At 44.0% G+C, this 24,685-nt stretch overlaps 1 protein-coding gene and 1 pseudogene across 1 annotated transcript in view; both read left to right on the forward strand.

The window, feature by feature from the left end:
• Shc3 (SHC adaptor protein 3) overlaps positions 1–24,685 on the forward strand; it is a 153,850-nt gene that overhangs the window by 65,965 nt on the left and 63,200 nt on the right. The window contains exons 3-5 of the mRNA XM_010607587.2: positions 15,924–15,987; positions 18,656–18,775; positions 23,548–23,601. Coding sequence (XP_010605889.1) covers positions 15,924–15,987; positions 18,656–18,775; positions 23,548–23,601 — 238 coding nt within the window. The remainder of the gene's footprint in view (positions 1–15,923; positions 15,988–18,655; positions 18,776–23,547; positions 23,602–24,685) is intronic.
• Positions 19,006–19,748, forward strand: LOC104850568 (annotated as a pseudogene).

The raw sequence follows: 24,685 nt of genomic DNA on the forward strand, positions 1-24,685 counted from the left end.
GTTGCCCCGGACTTCATTCCCAACCCCTTTAATTTTTTTTTTTTTTTTTTTGAGACAGAATCTCACAAAGTTGACCAGGCTGGATCTGAACTTGCGATCCTCTTGTTTCAGCCTCCCAGAGTGCCGAGATTGCAAATGTGCACTGCCGCATCCCAGCTTCTCCGTGGTATTTTATGGGTGCTCTGCCCATTCTTTGTCCTGCTTGCTTCTGTTTTTACAAAGCAGTCTTCAATTTCTTCAGTGAATCCGGCAGAGCCAACTTCATCTAGATGCTCGTGACAGCCAGGAAAAGCCATTTTTCCACCTAATAATAAGTAACTAAGGGCATTTATTTATGTCCAGCCTTGGATATGAACAGAGGCCCATCCTGTTCCCTTGCACGTTCTTTCATGCTTTCTCACCCGCCCGGGGAGCTGTTAGATAATCAGGTGACAGGAAAGGGTCCCGGGCCGCCCTCCAGTCTGGTCCTCCTATTGTTGCCTGTGGAGGGTGGGGACAGGTACCCCCTGACTTTGAAGGAAGCTTGCCTTTCTGGGACGCCTTCTTCTTCATCTGAACAACGCAGTTCACATTGCAGATTCTGGACTGTCTTGTCTGGTGTGTGTGTGCCCGGGAGGAGGGGGACAGGGCCAGCTCTGGGGTTCTCAGCCCTGGTACGGTACCCTCGGGGGCTGGCTGTCCTGTGCGTTTTGGGGTGGTCAGCAGGCCCCAGCCCCTACCCAGGAGATGACAGTGGCAGGCCTCACCCAACACTGTTACAAACAGTGCTGTCTTCAGACTTAGCCATATGTCCCCTGGGAGTTAAACAGCCCCACATGAACCTGTATGCTTTAAAGAATAACTTTTATTTCACTGTAAAAGAAACATAAACATTCACTGGAGAAATTTTAGAAGACATAAAAGTACCAAAGTGGGGGCAGAGTTTCCCCCTTATTTTCCTGCTGATTTGCAGTCACCTTGTATACACCGTGTCGTGGCCTGCCTTTTGCTCTTTAACATTAAGCAGTCTCTTTAATGGATTAACTTCGTTTTTTTTGCTGTGTCCCCACGCTGTCACTGTCAGGCCCTCCGGTCAACTTGCTGGGTGAGGATCAGCATCCCGGCCTTGCCCTTTAGAGGGAGCCAAGTGTGAGCCCAGAAGTCATTGAGAGTGCCCTGGATCCACTCTTCCTCATGGTCCCTGGGCTTCTGGAACCACAGAGACCCAGGCAGGCAGTGGTTTCGCAGTTTGGGGCATCTTGAGTCATCCCAAGCCCATTTCTTTGGAAGTGGCTCCCGGCCGCCTGTGCCCGCTCGTGTGGAGGGGAGTGGATCAGGCCTTCTGCACGTAGGCGCCCTATGGATGTTAGGGAGGCTTCCTGGCTCCGGCTTGTTTACATCTGAGGCAGCGCCTCCTGCCATGTGGCCAGACGCCCACACAGCCTTTTAATAGCTTCGAAGGACAGGCTGTGCCGAAGGATGCTGCTAGGGAGGTCCTGAGGAGAAGCTGATTATTTAGGTTTGAAGGTGCCTGAGCTTCATTGTTTCAGACGGAGGCAAGTATTCTATCACCAAAGGCATAAAAGTGCCTCGCAAAACAGTGGTGATTTTTGACAGGAAATGTTGAAAGTCTGTTTCATTATCCCCAGCAAAAAGGAGGAGGGTAAAATCAATGTGAAACTCAGTCTGACCACAGGCGATGGGTGGGCCATGCCTTCGCTTTGCTGGGGGCTGTGGGTTGTGTCCCCAAAGTCCCTAGTCCGCACATAGCCCCTGGCGTCTGCTTTGAATGAATACTAGCTAGCTTGCTTTCTTTTCTGGCCTGCCTCCCTCCCTCCTTCTTCTCCTGTTCTTCTTCCTCCTCCTCCTCCCCCTCCCTCTTCTTGTTTTCTGCTTCCTCCTTTCCCTCTCCCTCCCCCGCCTTTTTTTCTTCTACAGTCTCTGGCTTTTACTTAATTACTACTCATTTTTTTCATTAAGTTTATTAGTTTTTAGGTAGACAGCACAGTTGCATTCATCATTGGGATCTTGTACCTTTACATTATTCATCTTGGTTCTCATTTTTTTCCCCATATCCCTGCCCTCCCTTCACCCCCTCCACCCTTCCTTATTTACAAAGACTTTGTTTCCATTTTTTTCCTTTTCTCATATTTTTCTTTCCTTTCCTCTACCTTTCCCACTTCCCCTTCTCCTTTAGCTCTTTTCTTCCTATTTCACATTATCAATTATACAATTTGAACCTTATTTACACTTTTAGTTTTTCACACCAGAGAAACTATTCAGTATTTACACATGTGTGTCCTATTTATTTCACTTAAGAGTATGGGCTCAATATCCATCCATTTACCTATAAAAGACTCTAGTTTCTCATTTTTTATGGCTGAGCAGTACTCCATTTTATAGAAAAAGCACATCTTTATCCAGCCTCCAGTTGATGGGCAATTGAGCCATTTCCAAGTTTTAGCTATTACAAACTGTCCTGCTGTAAACATGGGTGAGCATATATCACAGTGGTGTGACTCTTTTCATTCTCTTGGGAAGATACCCAGCAGGGAAACAGCTGGGTCAAATGGAACCTTTAGTCCCCGCTCTTTGAGGTATCTCCATATTGATTTCCATAGTGGCTGCACCAGTCTGCACTCCCACCAACAACAGAGAGGGGTTCCTTTCTCTTCACCGCCCCGCCAGGATTTGTTATTGGTTGATTTCTTGATAGTAGCCATTCTTTCCCGGGTGAGGTGAAATCTCAGTGTTGTTTTCATCTGCATCTCTCCTACGACCAGTGATGTTGAAATTTTTTCATATGCTTATTTGCTGCTTTTACTTCTTTGTCTGAGAAATGTCTGTTCACTTCAGATGCCCATTTTTGAATCGGATCTTTATATTTGCGGGGCCTAATTCTGGTTTTAGTTCTTTATATATTCTACCTGTCTGAGGAACAGCTGGTAAAATTTTTTCCCCACAGTGTAGCTTGTCTCTTAATTGCTACTAATTTAAAGCTACAATAAAGCATACCTATATCTAACAACAACAATGATAATAACAACAAAAAACCTATACGTAAGAGATACATTTTATCATTTTAACCCTGTTGAAGCACTCAATTCAGTGGCATTAGGTACAGTTGCAGTGGTTGTGCAGCAATCACCACCACCATTTCTGTCTGTGAATCGGACTGCCCTAGATACCACATAGAAGTGCAAGCGAGCAGTGTTTGCCCTTTGAGGGGCTGTCACTGCACTGACCATAGTGTCCTCGAAGCTCGTCTATGTTCCGTCAGGCAGGAGCATTCCTCTCCTTTTCCAAGTCAAGTGATTTTCCACTGTATCTACCACGTTTTCTTTGTCCATTCTTCATCTGATATCTGTGTGTGTTATTTTTGCTTTTTTGGCTAGTATTAATAACGCTGTTATGAGCATGGGCATGGGTATATAAATACCTGTTCAATCCCCTTGCCCCGCAGTGCTAGGGATCAAACCCAGTGCCTTTGCACTGAGCTACATTCTTATCCCTTTTTACTTTTTCAAATTTTGAGACCAAGGTGTGTGGAGCGGTGTTCACTAAGTTGCTAAGTTGCCCAGGCTGGGCTGGAATTTGAGATCCTTTTGTCTCAGCCTCCCAGAGTGCTGGCATTACAGGCATGCACCACCATGCTTGGCTTTGTTTTCTGTTATTTGGGGCATACACCCCAAAATGCGGACACTAGATCCCATGATCATTCTGTTTAATATTCTTGAAGAATCGCCATACTGTTTTCCACAGAAACTGCACCATTTTACATTCCCACCAGCAATGTGCAAGTTTCCAATTTCTCCACACTTGTCCTTTCTGCTTTTTGATACCATCCTGTCAGAGAGGTGTTCGGTGTTGTCTCCCAGTGGCTTTAATGGACATGATCTCTGGCACCTCTAAGCCCCTGGCTCCCCTTGGCATGTAAGCTGGGTTCAGTCTCCTCTGGGTGCTGAGAGTCCTCTCATCACTCTGCGGCCAGATGCCCCAAACTGAATGCATCCTCTTCGTCCTAGCAGATGGGGCTCACACTATTAAACTAGGTCCATTCCCATCTCTTCCACTCCCAAGCTGTGTGTCTTCAGATGGGCCCCTTACATTCTCTGGTTTCCAGTTCTCACTGTTAAAATGAAAATCACAGTGGTCCTACAACACCTACAACTGCCCTAGACCTAGGCCAGACACTTGGTAAGCGCTCTATAGATGTTAGTTGGTGGGGGGTGTTACCATAGCTTCCATAATCTTCCTACCTTTAGCGTGATGGGTCTCAGACTTAGAGCCATTTGCTGTCAGTGTACTGGTCTCTGTTTTTCTAAGAGCGTTTCGAATTAATATGTGTTTGTGATACATAATGATTGCAGAAGGGTTCCTTTTCCCTGAAGCCTCTCCAGCATGTAATATTGTTTGACTTTTTGATGACAGTTATTCTTTCTGGAATCTCAATGTTGTTTAATGTGCTTTTCTCTAATGGCCAAAGATGCTGAGCAGTTTTTCGCGTACTTATAGACCATTCATACTTCTTCTTTGGAGAAGGGTCTATACACCTCAATTGCTCATGTTTTGATCGGGTCTTTTGGTTTGAAACACTTCTTGGACTCCTTCCTTCCTTGCATCTTGTCTTCCCCCTAGGCACTCATGGACATGCTTGACGTCCTCCTCCCTCCCCAGGGGCTGGCAGAGCTCAGTGGTAGCTGCTGGTCTAACCTGCTGCGTCCCTGGGTCCTATCTCCATCCCCAGAGAGGCAAAAATAACAAACAGTTCCACATTCTGTTCTGCAATAATTTCAAGGCAGTTTTCCTTAGCTTTAAAAGTGGCAGTGGCTCCTTGTGTCATAGCAAATGAGACCCTGATGCTGCTGCCTGGCTGTCTGGTTCTTGTTTTGATTTTTGCTTTGGATTTAAACATTAACCTGTTGAGCTATGGCACAGTACACAAAGTGGAAGGATCAGGCTTGTTGGAGTTTTTCAGAAGCATTCACTAAGTGACTTCCTTTCAGAGTACTGCCAACCCTGGAAGGCCGCTGCATCCTCGAGTGGCTGGCTGTTTCCTCTGTACTGGCCTCTGCCGAACTGGCCCCTCTGAGGACTTTCCCGTGGATCCAGGGTGTCATAAGGCTGCTGTTTCTTTCCTCCCTGTTTCGTTTATGACCCATCTCCCTGACGCTGCCTTTCTCCTGACTCTGCTGTTTGTCATCAGACTGCATTCAGGACTGCTGGGGGCACACACTCATTCCTCCTGGACCTACCTAGATCAAGGTGCAGTTGGCAGGTCAAAGGGTAGGGCTGTGCTTCTTGTTCTAGGAAAGGATCATCTGCTGCTTCCACTGAGACCTGATTTGTATAAATAGGATCCATGCATTTTAAACAAACCCTCTGACGCGTGTTGGATGCATCAGTTCTGCATGCAGTCCTTTAATCACCCCATGGTCACACCACGACGGGGAATGTTTCTGATACCTCCTTAAAACATTTCCTTGTGCCCTTTTGCAGTCAGTAAGCAGCCTCTCCAAATGTGCAGTTGCAGAAGTTTCTGCAATGGTGATTTTATCTTTTCTAGAATTTGAAATAAGTGGAATCATTCTGTAGCAGGTCTTTGGTGTCTGGCTTCATGCAGTCAGCATAGTGCTTTGAGGGGTTGTGTGTTGTGTGCTATAACTGATGGGAATGCACATCTGCCAGGCTCTGGGAAGACAGTTTGGTACAAAGCTAGACATAAGTTTACTAGTATGTCCATGTTCGTAGCCGTGTTAAGTGCAATAAACCCAAATTGCGGTCCAATTGTCATCAAATAGTGAACAAATAAACACTTTTGGGCATGTGCATGCAATAGTTGCAATGAAGCATGGACCCACAGCCACATAGATTAACTTCCTCATTTCTTTTCTTTTTCTTCTTCTTCTTTTTTTCTACAACTAGCTTTTATTGGGAGTTTGTTTCATGCTCAAGAATTTTACATGCACCGTGGGTGATCATTATCACAAGGTTACAGTCAGAGAATTTTTTTATCTTCATGTTACAAACAAGAAAAAGGAACAACCCTTTCATTGACTTGCCAAGACCATGTAGCAGAGAAGAAAGAAAAATGGGATTTGGAATCCAAATGGCCTAATTTCAGAGGCATTTCTTTCTGTAAAGGGCCTATGGTAAATGTCTTCAGATTTGCAGGCTTTACAGTCTTGGTTACAACTACTCTCTGACTGCAACTTTTTATTTTATTTTTTAAGTTTTAATTTTATTTGTACAATTTCGATTTACATAGTGATCACATTCACCAGAAAGAACGACTATTATCAAGAAATCAACCAACAAAAAATACTAGCGGGGCTGTGGGGAGAAGAAACGCTTCTCCACTGTTGGTGGGAGTGCAGACTGGTGCAACCACTCTGGAAATCAGTGTGGAGATTCCTCCAAAAAACCAAGGATTAGAGATCTCATTTGACCTAGTATTTTTCTTCTGGGTATCTTCCCAAAAGAATTAAAAGCATCATAGCACAGCAACATATGCACACCCATATTTATAGCAACATAGTTTGTAATAGCTAAATCTTGGAACAACCCACATGCCCCTCAACAGATGAATGGATAGAGAAAATGTGTTTTTTTCTATAAAATAGAGTACTACTCAGCCATAAAAAGGACAAACTTGAGACATTTATAGCTAAATGTATGCATCTTGAAGCTATATGTTTAATGGAAATAAATCAGACACATGTAAATATCACATTGTCACTCTCGTGTAAGAAACTGAAAATGAAAACAGGAACCAAATGTATAATAGATAATATGAAATAAGGAAAAACTGTTCAAAAGGAAGGGGGAACTAGAGAGGGAGGAGTGGAAAAGGAAGAAAGGAAAAAGGAAAAAATGAGAAAAGGAAAAAATGGAAATGGCTTTTGTAAATAAGGAAGGGGAAAAGGGTTTGAACTTGGGAGGAGCAGGGGAAAAAAGGAATCAGAATGCATCATATATGGTACAGATTTTCATTTCATTTTTAACAGTGTTTGTGTCATTAAACCAATGGATGCTTGCTGTGAGGAGTGAAACCATACAGACCCGTAGAAAGGAAGGAAGCGCGGTCAGCATCGGCAGTGGTGGAGGAAGGGCAGCGTGTTTGCCTTCGCGCGTGCACCTGCGCACGGGCCTGCCGTGTCGCTGACTCCGTTTGTCAGACTGCACATCACTGTGGCTCTAGGACGGCAGAGCCACCTCGTCCTCTTTCTGTCCGACCCAGCCTGGCTGTGAGTGGTCTCCGTGTGTCTGCACCGGAAGTAGGACGCACAGGAAGGCGGGGCTGTGGCAAGTCACTTCTGAGGCCCCGGCATCGCTCGGGATGGAAGGTCACAGCTTGGATGCACTGGCAATTTTTGTTAGTTTTCATGGGGGACTTTTTGGGTGAGAGGACACCTTTCACGTGCACTTGTTGGCTGGGTTCACTTCCCTTCTTATGAATTAGCTGCTTACAGCACTTGCTCATTTTGCTGTTGGATTCTTCTCTATTTTCTCTTCAACTTGTGAACTTTCGGCATCTTTTGTAGGTGCTGAAAATACATTGCTGATCACTTAAAAAAAATTTTTTTTGAGTGAGGTTCTGAACTATTCCTTATAGTTTTTTAAGTCTTAAATATCCCCTTCCTATAACAGCTTCCTAATTATATTCCAATATTTTAAATATTTCACTTTTATATTTGGATTTTTATTCAGCTGCAGTAAGATAGTCTATTAGGTCAATATTGCCCTGATATATTTTTATTTTTTAATTTTTTTGACCAGTGAGAAATTAAAACGCAACTGCATTCCAGCGTATTACTGAAATAAGGTTACAAAGCTTTTACACAATCACACTGATATCTTTCAGATTCTATGTATTATTTAAAAATCGCAAAAGATTTGTCTTCGTAAATGGTGTATACTAAAGCCGACTACTGAAATCAAGTCTAAAACAGTCTGTAGGAAAGAACAGTGGTGCTGAGATGGAGCTTATCGTGTGCATATTCTTAATTGTCTAGTTCCTACTCCCAGGCCACAAACTTTGTAAGTGGTAGATCGCATTCCCAAGTCAGTGCTTATGGGCCCTTCTTATTTATTTGATCTACCTTAACTTTGCATCCAAATTCTTACTGACTCCCAAATATTGTATACATGCTGTTAGCCACGGCCCATTTTTTGCTTAAACTTAGCTTTTTCCAACATTCAGTCAGGTCACCAATGACTTCTGTACCTCCTTGTCCCAAAGCTGCTTACTGGTTTTTCCAAAATTTCATGTATCTTGGACATCAGGTTCCTGAACTTGGGCTTTTCAAACTATTCACTTTAGAGGCAGAAAGAAGTCACAGCAGAGACAGAATGCCTAGTATTTACTACACTATAAAAGGAAGAGATCTAGAAATTCTAGCCCAATCTTCTGGTTATAGAAACTACCCAAAGACAGTTCAGTAACTTTTCTCAAAAGAGTTGAGGCTTGTTGCCCACCTTGTACATACTGAATAATTCTATCTCCACGTTATTCTATGAAAGGGAAAGAATAGGCTGAGAATCTGTCATTTGGAATAAAAAAATGTGACTGTCTTTCATGTTATTCTTTAAGAGGACTTTGGGACATCAGTCTCACCTACTTCCTTGACAAATTCTTTTCATTCACCGAAAAAACCAAACCAAAGCAAAACAAAAGAAAACTCCAAAGCCTCACTTTAGCACATGTCAGAGATGTTAGGTTTCACTCTTCTTTATTCATTATTTCAGTTAAGTCCTTATTGAATCACTACTCAGGATGCAGATGGACCGAAGTTCCGACTACACTTTTTCCCGAGACCTTAATCAGCTGCAACTTGCAGGTGTCTGTTTTCTGCTTGATGCTCGATGTTCAAGGTGACCTTCCAGATGGACGGCGGCCCTGACTGCATTCTTGTAGGCCACCCAGAGCAGGTTGTGCTCCTCATTGGACAGCTCGGACATATCGTCATAGCACCCGGCCTGCTTGGTCCTCTTGGCCTTCTGGATCAGCTCGGTCTTCTCCATGGCGCAGGTGGCTGGGGGTCCTGGGCGCGGAGGGCGAGGCTAGCGAGGGCAGACACCGATCTGGATTGGGAGTCGTCCACCTGGAGAGCTGCTCTTCTCCGCAGCCGCTCCCTGCTATATCTAAATGAGACCTTATCATAAACTAAATGTACCGTGCTTAGCTCTCTTTGCTTTTCATAGGTCAGTAATGCACGCTTTGATTTTGGTAGTGTAGAGTCATGTTTGTTGTCTTCTTGTGTCCCTACTCAGAGGGGGCTGGGGATGTGTGGATGAGCTGAACCATGAGGTCAGGGACCTCTCCAAGGTCTGTTCACCCTGCCTGGGAGAAGCCAAGCTCTTTTCTGGGCTCTGGAGCATCTCAATCCCATTTTTTACTTCATAATTATGGTGTGATTCTGGAAAGAGAAATGGTCCCCGAGTTTCACTCTTTTTAATTTGGTTTAGTTTTCCCAGTGGGAATGATCCATCCTGTGGCTGAGGGAGATGGGGACGCAAACCTGGCTACCCCAGGCCAGGTGTCTCACCATGAGGTGTGAGAACAGCATTCAGATGGCTGCCTACAGATGCTGCTTCCCACTGAGACCCAACACCCCACATCCCGTTCCCCACACTCTCTGGCCCTGACTTCAAAATCGCCTCTATCAGTAGCTTCCCTGAAGTTGCTGGAGTGGCTAGAAAAATATATACACATTCAAACTTCTCCTTTACATCCACATGGAAACACAAGTAGGGAGAGAACACTGTCAGAGATGGGACAGGCTGTCAGCTCTGAAGTGCCCGCCCACAGAACATCCCTGGGAGGACAGACAGGCAGTGTGGATCGACCACAGAAGGCAACTAAATCACAGAGGTGGGTTCTGCCGTGAAACAGGGCCCAGGGTTGGAAGCGTGATCTAAATAAATGTTACCAGGCACAGGTCTGCCTCAGGAAGGTTTGGAGACCGTGTGCGAATGACAGACAAACCAACATCTTCTCTCTTGCCTTGAAGGTTTATGGGCCCTCTGGAGCAGCTCTGTGTCCCCTTCCCCCAGGATCTCTAGACTACTGGTGCACTCCAAATTTTCTTTGTGTTTTTTATCCCCACACCTCAGCTGTGAGAGTGTCCCTGTACCTCCCCAGGTTTTCGCAGGTCAGCTTATCCTACCCCTTAAGGTGCCGTCATTCTTGTCACTTCTGGTGGCACCCATTGTACAACCTTTCAACTGACTTCATTCTATCTCTTTCTGTGATGTTAAAAACTTTGTTTGAAAAAAAGTAGATCCGTGGTGTCCACAGAGTATTTATTTCTAGGAGTGTATGATTTGATCTCCTGTATTCATTGCTTGTCTTGTGGAGCTACCTTACCAGGAGGATCTGTAATTATCTTACGATGGGTAACATGCTAGCAAAGGGGCACATTTTGGATAAACCTAGTGGACTATAGAAAGAACAGGTGTGTGGGAACCCAAGGCCTCCCACCATCTGACTGCTGGACCCCAGGGCAGCGATAGTCACCTGCAGCAGCACTGAAAGCATTGGAGATCCCAAGTTCAGCCCCAACTTGCTGTGGCCAGTGGGAGATCAGGATTGGCTTGTTTGGGGAATACTCTAGCTGATGTCACAGAATCACACTGAGGGCCACTAAGGAGGAGGCCTGCTGGGCCGTGGCTGCTCTTCACTTCAGCACTCAGGGAGGAGTGGTTTGGCTCCTGTGGGTCAAAGGTCTTTGTCTTTGCTCACGGGAAACTCTGAGGGTATCATGTGTTTGCCCTTGTTGCATTCTTCTTGGTGGGAAAACAGGAAAATTAGTTTGGGTCTGCTTTTACTGTGTGATGGAGACCAGCCCTGAAGACCTGGATGCAGTCAGAGGCCCCCAGGGACACTGCAGCAGCCTCCTGGAGCCTGCTGTTCCCCTTCGTCCCTCTCATTCTGCCTTTGAACTCTAGGATTTCTGCCCACCACATCTCCCACCACACAGGGCCCCACGCCTCAGCCAAGACCCTGGAGACCCCATGCTCTAGCTCCGCCCCTCGCCAGCCTGACTTTCCTTCCTGTCTCTCACTCTTCACCACCCCTGCCCCACTCACAAACCCTCCCTACTGCCCACCTGGGGATCTTCCTTATTCCACAATCATCTTGTTTTGGCTCAGAACTGGTGCAGATTTAGATTTCGGAGGGTGGCCACCCACCTCCTCAGTGAATTCCTCCCCTCAGCCCTTGATTATTAAGCTCCTCCAGCTTGCAGAAGCCTCCATGGCCACACTACAGGTATCAGCTCTACCACCATCATCTTCATCTGGTGGGACAGACACACACCCCTGTGCTGTACCTTTTGCTCCTCAGGCCTTGGTCTTCATGGAGATGCTTGCATTTCCCTCTCTGTTCAGGGCACTGTTGTTCACCCAGACCCCTAATTTATAGCTATGACATCTTCCACTCCAGGTCTGACCAGATGGGACTTGGGTTCCAGGGAGCATGGTCACTTCTGTAACTTGGTGTCTATTTTCTATTCTCCATTTGCATTGCATACATTGATCCATGACATCTGTGGCCAGAATGGCCAACTACAAGCTAGTAACTGAGAACAGGGGAACTGTTATAGAGGGCTTACTTAGGAAGCAAGAGCAGGTGAGTTGCTCAGGTTCTCCCCCAGTTTACATAGTAAACTCCTGTCCTGATGTCTACAAAGAGCGCCCACCCATGCTCAGCCTGAGGGATACCAGCTGAGCCAGTGGGATGGAGCTCCTGGATGGCTCCTCTCTAAATTTGGGTGGAAGGAACTACAGTTACTGCACAGTGCTTACCAAAGCAAACATGCCTTTGTCCCTGCACAGTATTGTCTTTGGCTATTGATGGAATTGCTTTATTTCACATTCCTGTTATTGTAAAGTTGAGAATCTTTTCCTAGTTCCAAGAGTCATTTATATTTCCTTACTTGTGAATACTTCGCCCCTCACCTTTGCTTACTTTTCCATTGGGCTTTTGATATTTTTCTAAGACAAATCCTTTCTTTTGACTGTGAAATGTTGCTATGGTTTTGCTTGTGCCTAAATTTTTATTTTTATGGTATTGAGTGTGTCAGCATTTTCTTGTGTGGTTTCTGGTTTTTGTGAGATTCTTCCACTCAAAGATGATTAGAAATAAACCTTTGCCAGTTTTCCTTTAGTGCTTGTTACAAATTCAGTTTGTAATCTCTAGCATTGGTTTGCATCTAAGGCATGAGATAGGAACTTGACTTACTTTTCTCCTGGATAGCCGCCCACTTACCCACGTGCTGCTTCCTGGGCAACTCTTCCTTCCTGATGTATGTTAATGCCCGTATCATAGACCACTCCTTTTTAAAAGATTGATCTCAATTTGCTGTTATAGGAGTTTGTTTGTTGCTCCTCTCCCTACTAGAATATAAACCAAGGAGGGCAGAAATCACAGCCTACTGTTCTTTGTGATTGCTTCATACAGTTCTTTTCTTTTTTACTTTTTGTGGCACTGGGAATTGAACCCAGGGCCTTGGTGCTGAGCTACAGCCTCACCCTTCTTAAAATTAAAAAAAATTTGTTTTGCTTTGAAAGAAGTTCTCACTAAGTTGCCCTGGCTGAACTCAATCTTGCCATCCTCCTGTGAGAGAGCTGGAATTACAGGGATACACTGACAGATCCAGCTGCTGTCCTGTTTTGTATTGTGTGTTCTATTCTCTATTTTTTGTTGTGTGCATGTGTATCTGTGGGGTTGGCCCAAACAGCCCCCTCTTCCATGGGATGGAAGAGAAGTGAGATGGATGGTGCTATGTGATTTCAAAAGGTTTCAAAGCAAAAGCCACTAGCCATGCAATGTACCAGCTCTAACAATGAGAATTTTAGCCTGAATAGGGGAAGATGGTAAAATTGTGACATTGAGGGCTAGCATTTGTGGCAGGGATGGCTTCTGTTACTTTCAGATGACCAGAGGTTGCCAAATGTTGCATTTTCATTTTGGCTGAGCTCTGAGGTCAGGATTTGGCCTGCTGAAACAAGGCCCGTCTTGAGCAGAACATTAAGAAACAATCTCTATTATTAAAAACAGGGCAAAATTGGTACCTGAGACTCAAAGGGGGATTAAATAGAATTACACAAAGCTAAATAGTCATTGCTAAACGAACACATTGAAACAGTACTGTTCAGTAAAATGCACTGAACTTAGCAAGGAAGAAAACTGAGAATAGTCACATTTAAAATTAGACTTTGGAGTTAAAGTAACTAATTTCAGGCATCTAAATATTGCAGTATTTAATAGTTGTGTCACATTTCTATTTCAAACAGAAATAGATACCATCAGCCGGGTTGAAATGAGGATTCACACACACACACACACACACACACACACACACACACACACATTAGCACATGAACATTAGAAACAAATTTATGCCAATTATGAAAGCAGAACATTTTTCTGAAAGGCAGCCTGATTTGAAAACCTCTGGGATTCTAAAGGCTCAGGGGGATCCTTAGGAATTTTCTTGCTGCAGGATCTCTGAGGAACTTCTTATATTTGTACATTTTAGAAAAGATTGATTGCTGCTGGTTGTGGTGGCACACGCCTGTAATCCCAGCACTCGGGAGGCTGAGGCAGGAGGACCACTGTGAGTTCGAGACCAGCCTGAGCTACATAGTGAGTTCCAGGTCAGTCTCAACTGCATAGTGGGATCCTGTCTCAAAAAACAAAAAGATTGATTGCTGCATGGAAGGGTTTGTTATCCACAGTCTCCCCGCAATACTCCAGTGTCCTTCCTTCCTCCCTTTCCCAGAAGCAGCATATTGGAGCTGCAGTCTGACTTTTACTAGCAGGTGTTCATTTGGAAAACTTGCTCAGACTGATTTTTTTCTTTTTTGTTTCATGTTGGTGGACGGGAGAAGAGGTCTGATGGTGCCGGGATGTTTAAGGAAGGACTTGGGGGAGAAACTCTACATGCGGCATTTTTCTAATTTGCTGAGATTTGGCTGCTTTGCTGAGCTAAATATATCGCTTAATTTAATAAGCACAGTGCCTGGATTCACAAAGCTACTTTAAAAAATTAAACATAAAATATAGAGAGTGGCATTTATAAAGTTCTGTGAAGAGACAACATGTTCTTTTCTTCTAAAGTAAAAGAGGAATTTACTTTTTGACAGTACTTTGAAGGCTGCATAGTTGATAATTTTGAGAGAGGCACAGTTAAAATATTATTATAAAATAAACAGGAACAACCCTAAATATCAAAAACATTTGCTTCTCACTTTACTTTTTCCCACTCATGATGACTCAGTCTACAGTTTTCCTGGCATCTGAACTTTAGAAAATAATACTTTTTTCCTTACTTCCTATAAGAGAATTGAATGGCAAATGTGAAGCTTGTTTCCAAAGTCTCTTGTCTAATTTGACAAGGACATATCTCTTCTAAAAGCATTGTATTGTAGCTGCGATTATTTTTCAGATGGTAGAAATTAATTGCAAGAAGTATTATTCAGTTTGGAAAGTAAGTGGATATTTCTGAGGAGCAATTATCTTCTGTTCTATTCACTGCTTCTCCAAACAGTAAGATGTTTATTTTTTTTCCTATGCTCCTGTAATATTTTCTCCTCTTTATACAGCAGTAGAGAAGTCTGACACTTTGAGGCCGCTTTTCTTCAGCTCATCTTCCTGTTATTTCCCACCTGGGCCGAGACATGCAGAGCTGCTTTTGCTTTCAAACATCCCCTTCCCGTCGCCGTCACTGTGGGCTTCCAGCCTACTCTCTTGTCTTTATGCCTCACTCTCCCTGTCCTCCTGCCTTCCTCTGTGTCAGCCCCATGTGTCAGGCCCCTCTGGTCCCCATCAGGGTCCCTCAAAACTGAGGACACTCTTGTCCTCACCTGGTGACACTGTTCCATGCTCCTCTCCTCTATCAAACCCTCTTGATTTAATAATATAGCTGCTCCTTGATTTAGAAACATAAATTGGAAATCCATTAAATAAAAAATGCACTGAATACATCTGACCGGCGGATCATGCTGGCTAGTGATACAGCACACTGAAGAGTGCAGGACATTCACTTTGCAATCTCCAGGCTGACTGGGAACCCGGACTTACTGCCCCTGCACAGCATCCGGAGACAACATGGAATGGATGGACTAGAGGACATCATGTTAAATGATATAAGCCAGACCCACGGACAAGTACTACCTGGTCTCCCTTATATGTGGAAGCTAAAATATTCAACCTGAGATCTGAAAGTAGAATAAGAATTACTACACATTGGCAAGTGTTGGAGTGTGGATAAAGGGAGGCTAGATTCGAGGGGTGTTGAAATATCACACTGAACCCCATTTATATGCATAATTAACGCATGTTCCTCAGAAATAAAATAAAATACTTAAAAAGCAGAAAACTTTCTACTGGACACAGATCACTTTAGCATCCCTTGTAAAGTTGGAAAATTCAAAATGGAATCATCATCACGAGTTGGGGGCTGTCTGTATTTGTAACTGCAGAAGCTGGGGATCAAGCTCAGAGCATCAAATTTCTTTTAATCATGTTCTAACTCATTTGGGCAGGATCTAGTGGGTTTGGCCCGAGCACCCTACCCACAGAAATGAAGATAAAATGGGGAGGAGTGCATTCTGGGGTGCTGATTTTAAAAGCTGGAGTCTTAGCTGATTAAGAAAGGAAAGAAAGATGTGGCATTAATCATCTTACAGTATTATCATGCAGTCACCACAATGAAAAGAGCTAGAATATAGCCAGTGAGAGGCTCTAAGATGCCCCATTTGTGTTTTGTTTAGTTTTACTTTCTGCAGGAGGGATGGGTTCCTCCCCACTTGACATCTGTTTTCTATGCTGAAATAAGCAGGTAGCTGTTCCCTCAGGATGTCTGAATGGAAACTCCCTGGGTTATATAATCTCGGTTGGCACGTGGTAAATGGATCTCTCTTCCTGTCCTCCCAAGGGAAGCCATCAGCCGTGTTTGTGAAGCTGTACCCGGTGCCAAAGGAGCCCTCAAGAAGAGAAAGGTACAGCTCCTAGCATTGTGGGCCTGCTTTGTCTTTCTTGCTTCCTCTCTCCTGTTACTGCTCTTCAGCCACACAAGTGCTCACTGTCCTCTCTCCAGGGCCTGATTCTCCTCCTCTCTGAAAGCAAAGAGGCTGATATTACACTCTCCCACATGTCTGAGAGCAGTGAGCTGTCACTGCTGACCAACAGCAGATACCCTGATAGTTCACTGTGGCATAAAGACATCAATAACAGCAAGCACTCAGCCACGCTGTCCTTTAAGTACTTACATTAAATCACTTAATCATAAACAACTCATTGGAGTAGATGTTCAGCAATGTGCTAATAAACGTATATCAACCAGCTCTTGGGATTGGGAACTTGTAGCCCTTGCCAATTTCTGTGATGTAAGTGGATCGCAATCTTCCAACATGACGTCCCTGGAACCAGTCAGTGAGACACTTGTAGTCGTTCATCATTAGACAGTGTTCCCACCACACAGGCTTAGCAGATATTTGAAAAGTATAGTTAATAGTTAATGTAACAAAACTACTAGAATTAGAACAGTATTGAATATTTATTGTTTTAAAGTATAATCTAATTAGGAGTTTGCATAAATTGCTTTTTAGTAACAGCTGTTTTTAATGGCTAGCTCGTACAGTTCCTAAAACTTTGACTAGTTTGCTCGTATTAGCTAGTACAAACCAGCTTGACACAGCCCTGCAGCTCCTGGTGTGACAGGTGATAAATACTGAGGCACAGAGATAAGAAGCCATAGTGTGACTAGGAGAGGAGCTGAGGTCAAGCTTGACCAACTATCCCAGAGGCTGAGTTAAACTTTTCATCTTGAATATAGTTGGACTAGGAGAAAAAAATCCAAGTTAAGAAAAAATCACAGCAAAACCCCTTTTAGTTAAGTATTTAGTAAATACATAATTTCAATACCCACAATCATGGGCTTTCTTGTGCCAAGATGGAACTGTGGGGAAAGCATTCCTTGGTGAACTCTGAAACTGCCCTGAGGACAGTCCTTTTGGATTCCAGACCATTTGGACAGTTGCTGGCTTGGCTGTGTGATTCCCAGGGCTTCAGGTCACATCTGTTTTCAGAGCTGGGGGATACTCATGGATGCACAGGGCTAACGAGTGTCAGGCAGAGAACTGTGGGTGACAGCTCAGGTGTGCGAGGCTTGCATTCCGGCCACTCTCTGGAGATACTGAGGACCAAGCAGAGCTCCAGAATCTTGAATGCAGGAGCTAGGCAGGCATCAGGGAACCTCATCTCTGACAGTTAAGAGGTACTAACAAGTCTTGGGGTACCATCGTGGGCCTCATGGTGGGAGTAGCTGGAAACAGTGTCGATTTCTGGGCTTCCCCTCAGGTGTACTTGACCTGAATCTCAGGGCCTTCTCTAATTTGGAAGCACTCTTTCAGCAGTGTTAACTAAAAATAAGATTGGCACAGAGGTCAAAGGAAATAGCTTTTATCTGGGAACTAAAGTGCTCCAATTCTGGTACACTGAATCAGGGCAGCCCCAAATGGTCCCCCAAGGCAAGTGCAGACGGGAGTTTTTCATAGGTGATTTCCATAAAAAGTTGTTTTAGGAGGCAGTTAATTGGCTGGGAAGAAACCCTAAATGGCAAGCCCATTTTGACTGGTTAGTTAAGTAGAGTACCCATGATGGAAAGACACAAAAGGATGGTGGAGGGATACTGATTTTGGTTGTTTCTCCCAGTCTCTCGCAACATTCTGTGGCCTGGCCTTCAGCAGGTAGCATGCAGCCCTCACAGTCTCTCAACTTTGCTACAGAAAGCTTTAGTCTTAGTTACTTCATTTTCTTTCCCAGGAGTTTGGAGAAGTGCATTTCTAGTTATTAGACACAATTGGCATAACTAATTGGCATTTTGAAAGAGGATGTTTTAATCCACATTGAAATGATGGGTTGATCCCAAAGGACAGAGAGATGAAGGTTGGCAGTGCTCACTGAGCGACCTGTGGAGAAGAGACCAGGCTAGAAAATGTGTTCCCTTGATTCCTGGCCTGAAGTACCTTTTGGACAGGGTGATAGGGACACCAGTTACAGCCAGCCCATGTCGGTCATCCTGTGTTGGCTGCAGGCCATTGATTCGAACTGGACAGTGTCTGTGGGCCCTGACCAGGAAGCTGTTCGTGCAAAGGATTTGTGGCCCATTCACTTCAGCCGTGAGCGTGGTCACAACCTGCTGAGAGTGCTGGTCTTCTTCAGCCTTCCCTGAGAGGTAGTCTTCCCTCGGTTCGCTGAAGCCTGGTTCTGAGTTTGCAAAGCTGTGCTCTCCCTGGTTTGTGGCACCCTCCCCGCCAGTTTTATACCTAAAGGACCCCCATGAGATGTCCCAGTATGGGCAGAGGTGGCCAGGAAGAATGATGCCTCTGCTCTCAGGAGCCCTCATTGCAGTATTTGAGCCTTAGATCTTTTGCACTTTGTACAGTGCGTGTGAGCATTGGCCCTGCCCTTTGAGCACATTTATTTCATTTTTGTCTTCTTGGGCCTAAGCAGGGGAGCAGCAGTCAGGGCAGTTTGAAGGTATAGCCCACATCCAGGCTTCACATGTTTAGATTAGAACAACACATTTTATTTACTGGAGGCTCCATCACTGAGGCCTCCATAAGCTTAAAAAAAAAAGCTAAAATAATGCTCTCGATTTCACAGCCTCCAAGCAAAATGCTGTCCAGCATCCTGGGAAAGAGCAATCTCCAGTTTGCAGGGATGAGCATATCTCTGACCATCTCCACCGCCAGCCTGAACCTAAGAACGCCTGACTCCAAACAGGTGTGTGCTCGCTCAAACCTCCGAGGAGCTTTACAGAGAATTATTTTACCAGGTTTTGACTATTCTTTGAACATTAGCCACTTTGAGGGGTCACCAACAAAATGATGGATAAGATTAGTTGTCTTTAATTCTGCTATAAGTTACCTTTTGGGGGAGAATAATGCATGAAATTGTTAGTTTATCCGCTGTGTAGGAAAAGGTGATGTCGGCAGACTGAGGGCCAGCGTGCCATGGCGGGGCTCAACTTGATGAAGCAGAAGACCCAGGTGCTCGATCGACAGACGGATGATGCCGAGGACTGCGCCAGGGCCTGCAGCGTGAGCTGGACGGCAAGAAAGCTGAAGGAGCTGTGGAGGTTTGCGATCCACTCATCCGGCTTGTGGAGGAGGAGCTGGACCGGGCTCCGAACCACTGGCCACCCGTCTGCAAAAACTGGAGGAGGCAGAAAGGCTGCAGATCAGAGCGAGAGAGGAATGAAAGTGATAGAAAACCAGGCCATGAAAGATGAAAAGAGGGAGATCCAAGAGTTGCAGCTCAAACAGGCCAATGACCCTGCCGAGGAGGCTGCAGAATAATAGGAGGAGGCCCTCGTAAGGTGGTCAGCCTGGAGGGCGAGCTGGAAAGGGCAGAGGAGCATGCGGAGGTGTCTGAAATAAAATGCGGTGACCTGGAAGAACTCAAGAATGTCGCTAACGACCTGAAATCGCTCGAGGCTGCGTCCGAAAGTATTCTGAAAAGGATAAATCTGAAGAAGAAATGAAGCTTCTGCCTGACAAACGGAGAGAGACGGAGACCGGAGCTGAATTTGCATAGAGAATGGTTGCAAAACTGGAAAAGACCATTGATGACCTGGAAGAAAAACTTGCCCAGGCCAAAGAAGAGAACGTGGACTTACATCAGACCCTGGATCAGACTCTAAACGAACCTAACTGTGTGTAACCAAAAACGGAAGAGTCTTGTTCCAGCAGAAACTCCAGTGTCATTCTCTTTGCCTTGTAAGAAGTTTCTTTTGTTAACTGCACCTCTCTGATGGAAATGCCAAGCCAATTGTGAACACATGACCAACTATTTTGTATCAGAGAAGCTTTGGGCACCAGTTTAATCTACCCCACCTTTTCTGAATAGCATCAGCTTTTTTCAGCTCTAATTTTTATCCTTAAGTTGCATTTATCCTTAAGATAGGCAGGGTATTTCTTATTGAGCATATTCTCATGAGACCGAGATCTGCTTTGTGGGAGAATAGTCAACACACTTTCAAGAACTTAAGATTCTGATATCTAGTCTTGGGTTTAAAATGCTAAAACATATACACTCTCTGGGTCACCGTTGGCTGAACAACAGGAGGCTAGGAATCATCACAGTAGAATGGGTGGGGATTTTCCACCCAGAGCAAAACCGCAGCTAGATTAACCTAGTCATCCTGGCCCTCCTCCATACTCCACGATAGAACAAACATCCTCTGAGCCATCGGCACGAAGATACCTGGGAAATGGTTATACTACTCACTAGAGTATTTTCCGGACACATCCTGAATGCTACGCTGTTCTACTTGTTTCATTCTAAAGTGGTTCTCTGATGAATGAATGGCTCTCTGACTTTAACAATGGTCCGCGCTTGTGTGTTCCGATGTAAGGCCGTGCTCACGGCAGGAATATGCTGTTTAATCCCATCGAGCTCAGGCATAGTCAGATGACTGCTGACCACCAAACCGAGCAAAACAATCATTCTCTATGGAACATCCAGGGCAGCAAAATAGAGGTCAAAAAGTAATTGGTGTAGCTTTATCTCCCTACTTTAGGAAAGGTCAAATAGAAGATTTTCTTATCTGGGACTTGAATTCCTTTTTGAGGACCAAGTTGATAAAAGTTCAAGAAACTCCTGATTTAGCTGGAGGATTTTGTAGGCAGCAGCTGCACATCTTGGTTTCGTTGTAGTTTTGCTTTCTCATTTAACATCTCAGAGCTGAAACATTCCATGGTCCCCAGCAGTGTGGGAGCCAACTCCAGGTTATAATTCTGACTAAAAACCACCCTTCTTCAAGCTTATCTGAATCCCCAGCCCCTCACTCCTGTTTATTACGCACTACACTATCCAGGAGATTGACCAGCAAATTGTGCAAATGATTAAAATCCACACTCCAGATTCTTGCAACTGTATCATATGTCATAGCATCACTTTTTCTACATTTTGGTCAGATAAATTTTTACAGAAACAAAAGAAAAGAAAAGGTGATGTATGTGCCAATGTCTTCTCTTAATGTCATTGCCCTTTTATAACCACAGTTTAAAAAATTGTTTAGACCACATTTTTATTTTATTACCTTTAACATGGACGACATGTTATGGTCTCAGGACAGTAGCACTTCTTCCTTGGAGGATCGTCATGAGATGTGGCACAGACAGGCTTGAATGAATTCGGAGCCGAGCAAGGCAGCACAACCATGTTTATTACAGCTAATTCTGTTTAGGAGGATTGTGCTCCCATGCAGAGTCAGGCTTCTGGGTTCCTCTGATCTATCTATTGGTGTCTTCTGCTGGAAAAATGGGTATGTAAGTAACGGTCCTGTCTACCATCAGGACAGTTCAGTGGGTCAAAGGAAGCAAAGGACGTGAAAATGCTTGTGCACTATAAAGAGGTGCATGGAGTGTGGACGTCTTCCAGCTTTGCCCAGCCTCAGGTGCTGGCAGTGAGAACTAGAAATTATGGAAATCATATGACTTCATCTGTTCTTTTGTGGGGATCCCTAGCTAATCCCTTATTTTGTCACATTAGCTCTTCTAATGATTGATTTAATGAGGCCTTGAGGCTGTGGATAAGAAGGCTGGGCCTCAGCTCTTCTCTAAGCCATCCCTACTCTACACCGAGGATGGCCACCACCCCTGCATGGCTGCTCATCCATCCAGTCACCTGCCATGTGGCATGTGGGTCTAGGGGCCCTAGTACTGGAGCCCTTCGTTCTATGGGATCCTAACCCCAAATACTCCTTCTCATCCCCAACCTCTGTAAAAGAGAAAGGCAGTAAGGATGATGGTGGGACAGTGGGCCTGCCCCATCCCGGGACAGGAGGTTGGCTGGGTGTGTCTAGTTTGCATTTTTTGGCCCATAAGTTGGGGGGGCCCAAGACATGGATGCCTAGTGGCTGCTGGCCCTGTGACAAGGACACAGTCTGGGGCTCGTTGGGCAGAGGCCAAGTGCAAAGTTCTGCTTTCCATTCTGCTGACTTTCTGTTCCGAATGTAGTACAGTGGGAATGGTCTGGGAAGATTCTTCTCTTTAGAGAGGAGACAGGTGGTGCCCACTCCACTCAATACAGGAGGGGAATGGCGATGAATCCCTCACAGCAGAAGCAAATGTTATATTTTAGAGACAATTAGCTCTCATTTTCTTATTGCCCTTTGCAAGTTCTCTGTCACATGAAGCGATTAGATACAATCACACAATAAGGGTCCTGCACTGACCGACTATCCCTTCTGCTTTTTCCCCTAAATCATAACTTCTGTTCATAGTTAATTTCTAAATCCCAGTTTTGGAGCTTCCTTATAAGCAAAAATGAGATAAGTAAAAAAATCAAATACAAAACATTAATTATGCAAAACTTACAAACTAGTTTGTCATTCTTTGGGAATTCTATTTCCTCACTGTTCTCTTAGGAGTTGTTTGCCTGCGGTCCAAAGGCAAGATTCTAGGGCAACTATTATTAGTTTAAGTCCCTAAGGGCCTGGCTCAGGCTGTCCAGTGAGCTCTGCTGCTTTGGATTCACTTATATACTCAGCTTTTCCTAGATCCTAAAGTTCTGCAAATGCAACAACTGAAGTAGGTAGTTAAACATATTTTATTTTATCTTATAATTCAATTAAATTTTATTTCAAAGTTTTACAGAAGCATGTTTGGAAAAATCCCTTGGTTGTTGTGATGATGGCTATGTAAATTCCAGCCATCTGCTCAGGGACAAGGGCTTGGGGACTGTGCAGAAATAAACTTGGATGTGTTGGGATAGAAACAAGAGCTATTCTCCCACCCCTGGAAATTTACTTCAATGTCATTACATTGTCTTTAAAGAGATAAAAATAGCTTAGAAGACTTATGTAGCTTTTTAAATTTAGGGCAGGTTCTGATTTACTCAGTGTCTACTAAATTCCACTGTGTGCTGCAGTTTATAAAGCTAATGGAAATTTCCCATTTTAAAAATTAATTTGGGATGTCAGCTCTGGTTTTTAAGTTGATAAATCACAAAATGCTTCAGATGGCAGTGACTTGGAATCTTAGCTTTCTGATTTATATGTGCAGGTACAAATGGGTTGAAGAGAGAGAATGAACCACACTCTCCCTCATCTTACCATGGCTATGGGGTCTGTAGTGCTGTGCAAAACAGAAACCATACATATCAATGTTCTGGTGGGTGGATGAGACTTTTTCCTTCCAGAAGAACATAGTTGATTGCTAAGACCCTGGCTGGAGACTGTTTGATTACAGGTCTGGGACTGTAGCACAAACCTCCTTGCTCCTCCCCAGTCAAATGGGTTTCTGCTTCACAACTGCTGGCTGGAATGATTAAAGGAGGTTTGTCTGGCCAACCAGCTATATGGCAGCCATCAGGCTGCCAAGGATCTTGAAAGGCGATCTATTGTCATGCATTTCCAATTGTTATTTGCATATGTACCATATACCACGAAAACTTGTCTATTCCTGTTGCTTGCCAACAAACAGTTGGTTTTACAAGGTGTGGCAAAAGGTACTAATTACACATTTCATTTCTTGTTTTGGGCCTGCCAGATCATTGCCAACCATCACATGCAATCCATCTCCTTCGCCTCTGGGGGAGACCCGGTAAGTCCCTTAGACTCCTTTATCTTGCTCCTGTTGGGGTTTTCCGAGCAGGGAACCCAGCTTCAGAAACCTTTAAGACATTATCAAAAGTTCATTGTGATGTCAACTATTTCCTTCTCTCAATCAGAAGCTCTTCTTGACTGTCCTTTGGAAGGGGAACCAGAGACAAAGACTTACCATTAGTTTTCATTTCATTAGCCAAAAGCTGTTAGAAATATTTTAAAAATTGACCTTCTTAAAAAAACTGCTGTAAAAATTTCCTCATAATATTTTCATTAAAAAAACAGTAACATTTAGTGACCATCTATAATCCATTACATTTCTGTGACTTTTTTTCTGATCTAGAAAAGGTCATGATCCAGAGGCCAGCAAATCTCATTGTTTTCCTTTTTTTTTTTTTTAAAAGAATTTATTTTATGAAAAAGAACCCAAATTTTATAAGCAAATAATATAAGAATAACAATTATTACATTGTGTATTATTCTCAGAATAAGAGATGTAAACTAAAAATATTTTTACAAAAAAGAAACAAATATAATAACGTAAATATTTCTTTTCAACAAACTAACATAAACTAGTAATATAAATGAAACCAATCAGCTTGTATATTGAAATACCTTTAAAATGGGAATTCGTCATTTGGGGAATTATTTGAACTTCCTCCATTTCTTATTTATCCCTCTTCTGTTTTGCTCTGTATCTGTGTTTCTCATATAAGAGAAATGCATACAAGATTGTGTGTGAGATTCCATTCCAAATTGGTTTGTACCCGGGATTTTAACACAATTGACAGGTGTTCTCAATAAAACCAACAGTCCTCGATTCTGGGCCTTATTCCCCTGCTGAGTGTATGTGTTTCTTATTACTGTGTGCCTTAGTCTACCAGTTGGAAAATGGTAGATACAAATGTCAGGCAACACAGAGTGAAAAACATTACTGATACTCTCCACAATAGGGCACATGACAGCTACCATATGCTGTTATCAGAAATGTTGAAGGACCGCCCCAAGATGGGATATCAGGAAGGTCAGAAGTTCAAGCCTGGCCCGGGCAACTTAGTAGTTTATCAAGAACCTGTCAAAAA

The sequence above is a fragment of the Fukomys damarensis genome, unplaced genomic scaffold (genome assembly GCF_012274545.1).
Source record: "Fukomys damarensis isolate Sample0158 unplaced genomic scaffold, DMR_v1.0_HiC HiC_scaffold_27, whole genome shotgun sequence".
Classification (NCBI taxonomy): domain Eukaryota; kingdom Metazoa; phylum Chordata; class Mammalia; order Rodentia; family Bathyergidae; genus Fukomys; species Fukomys damarensis.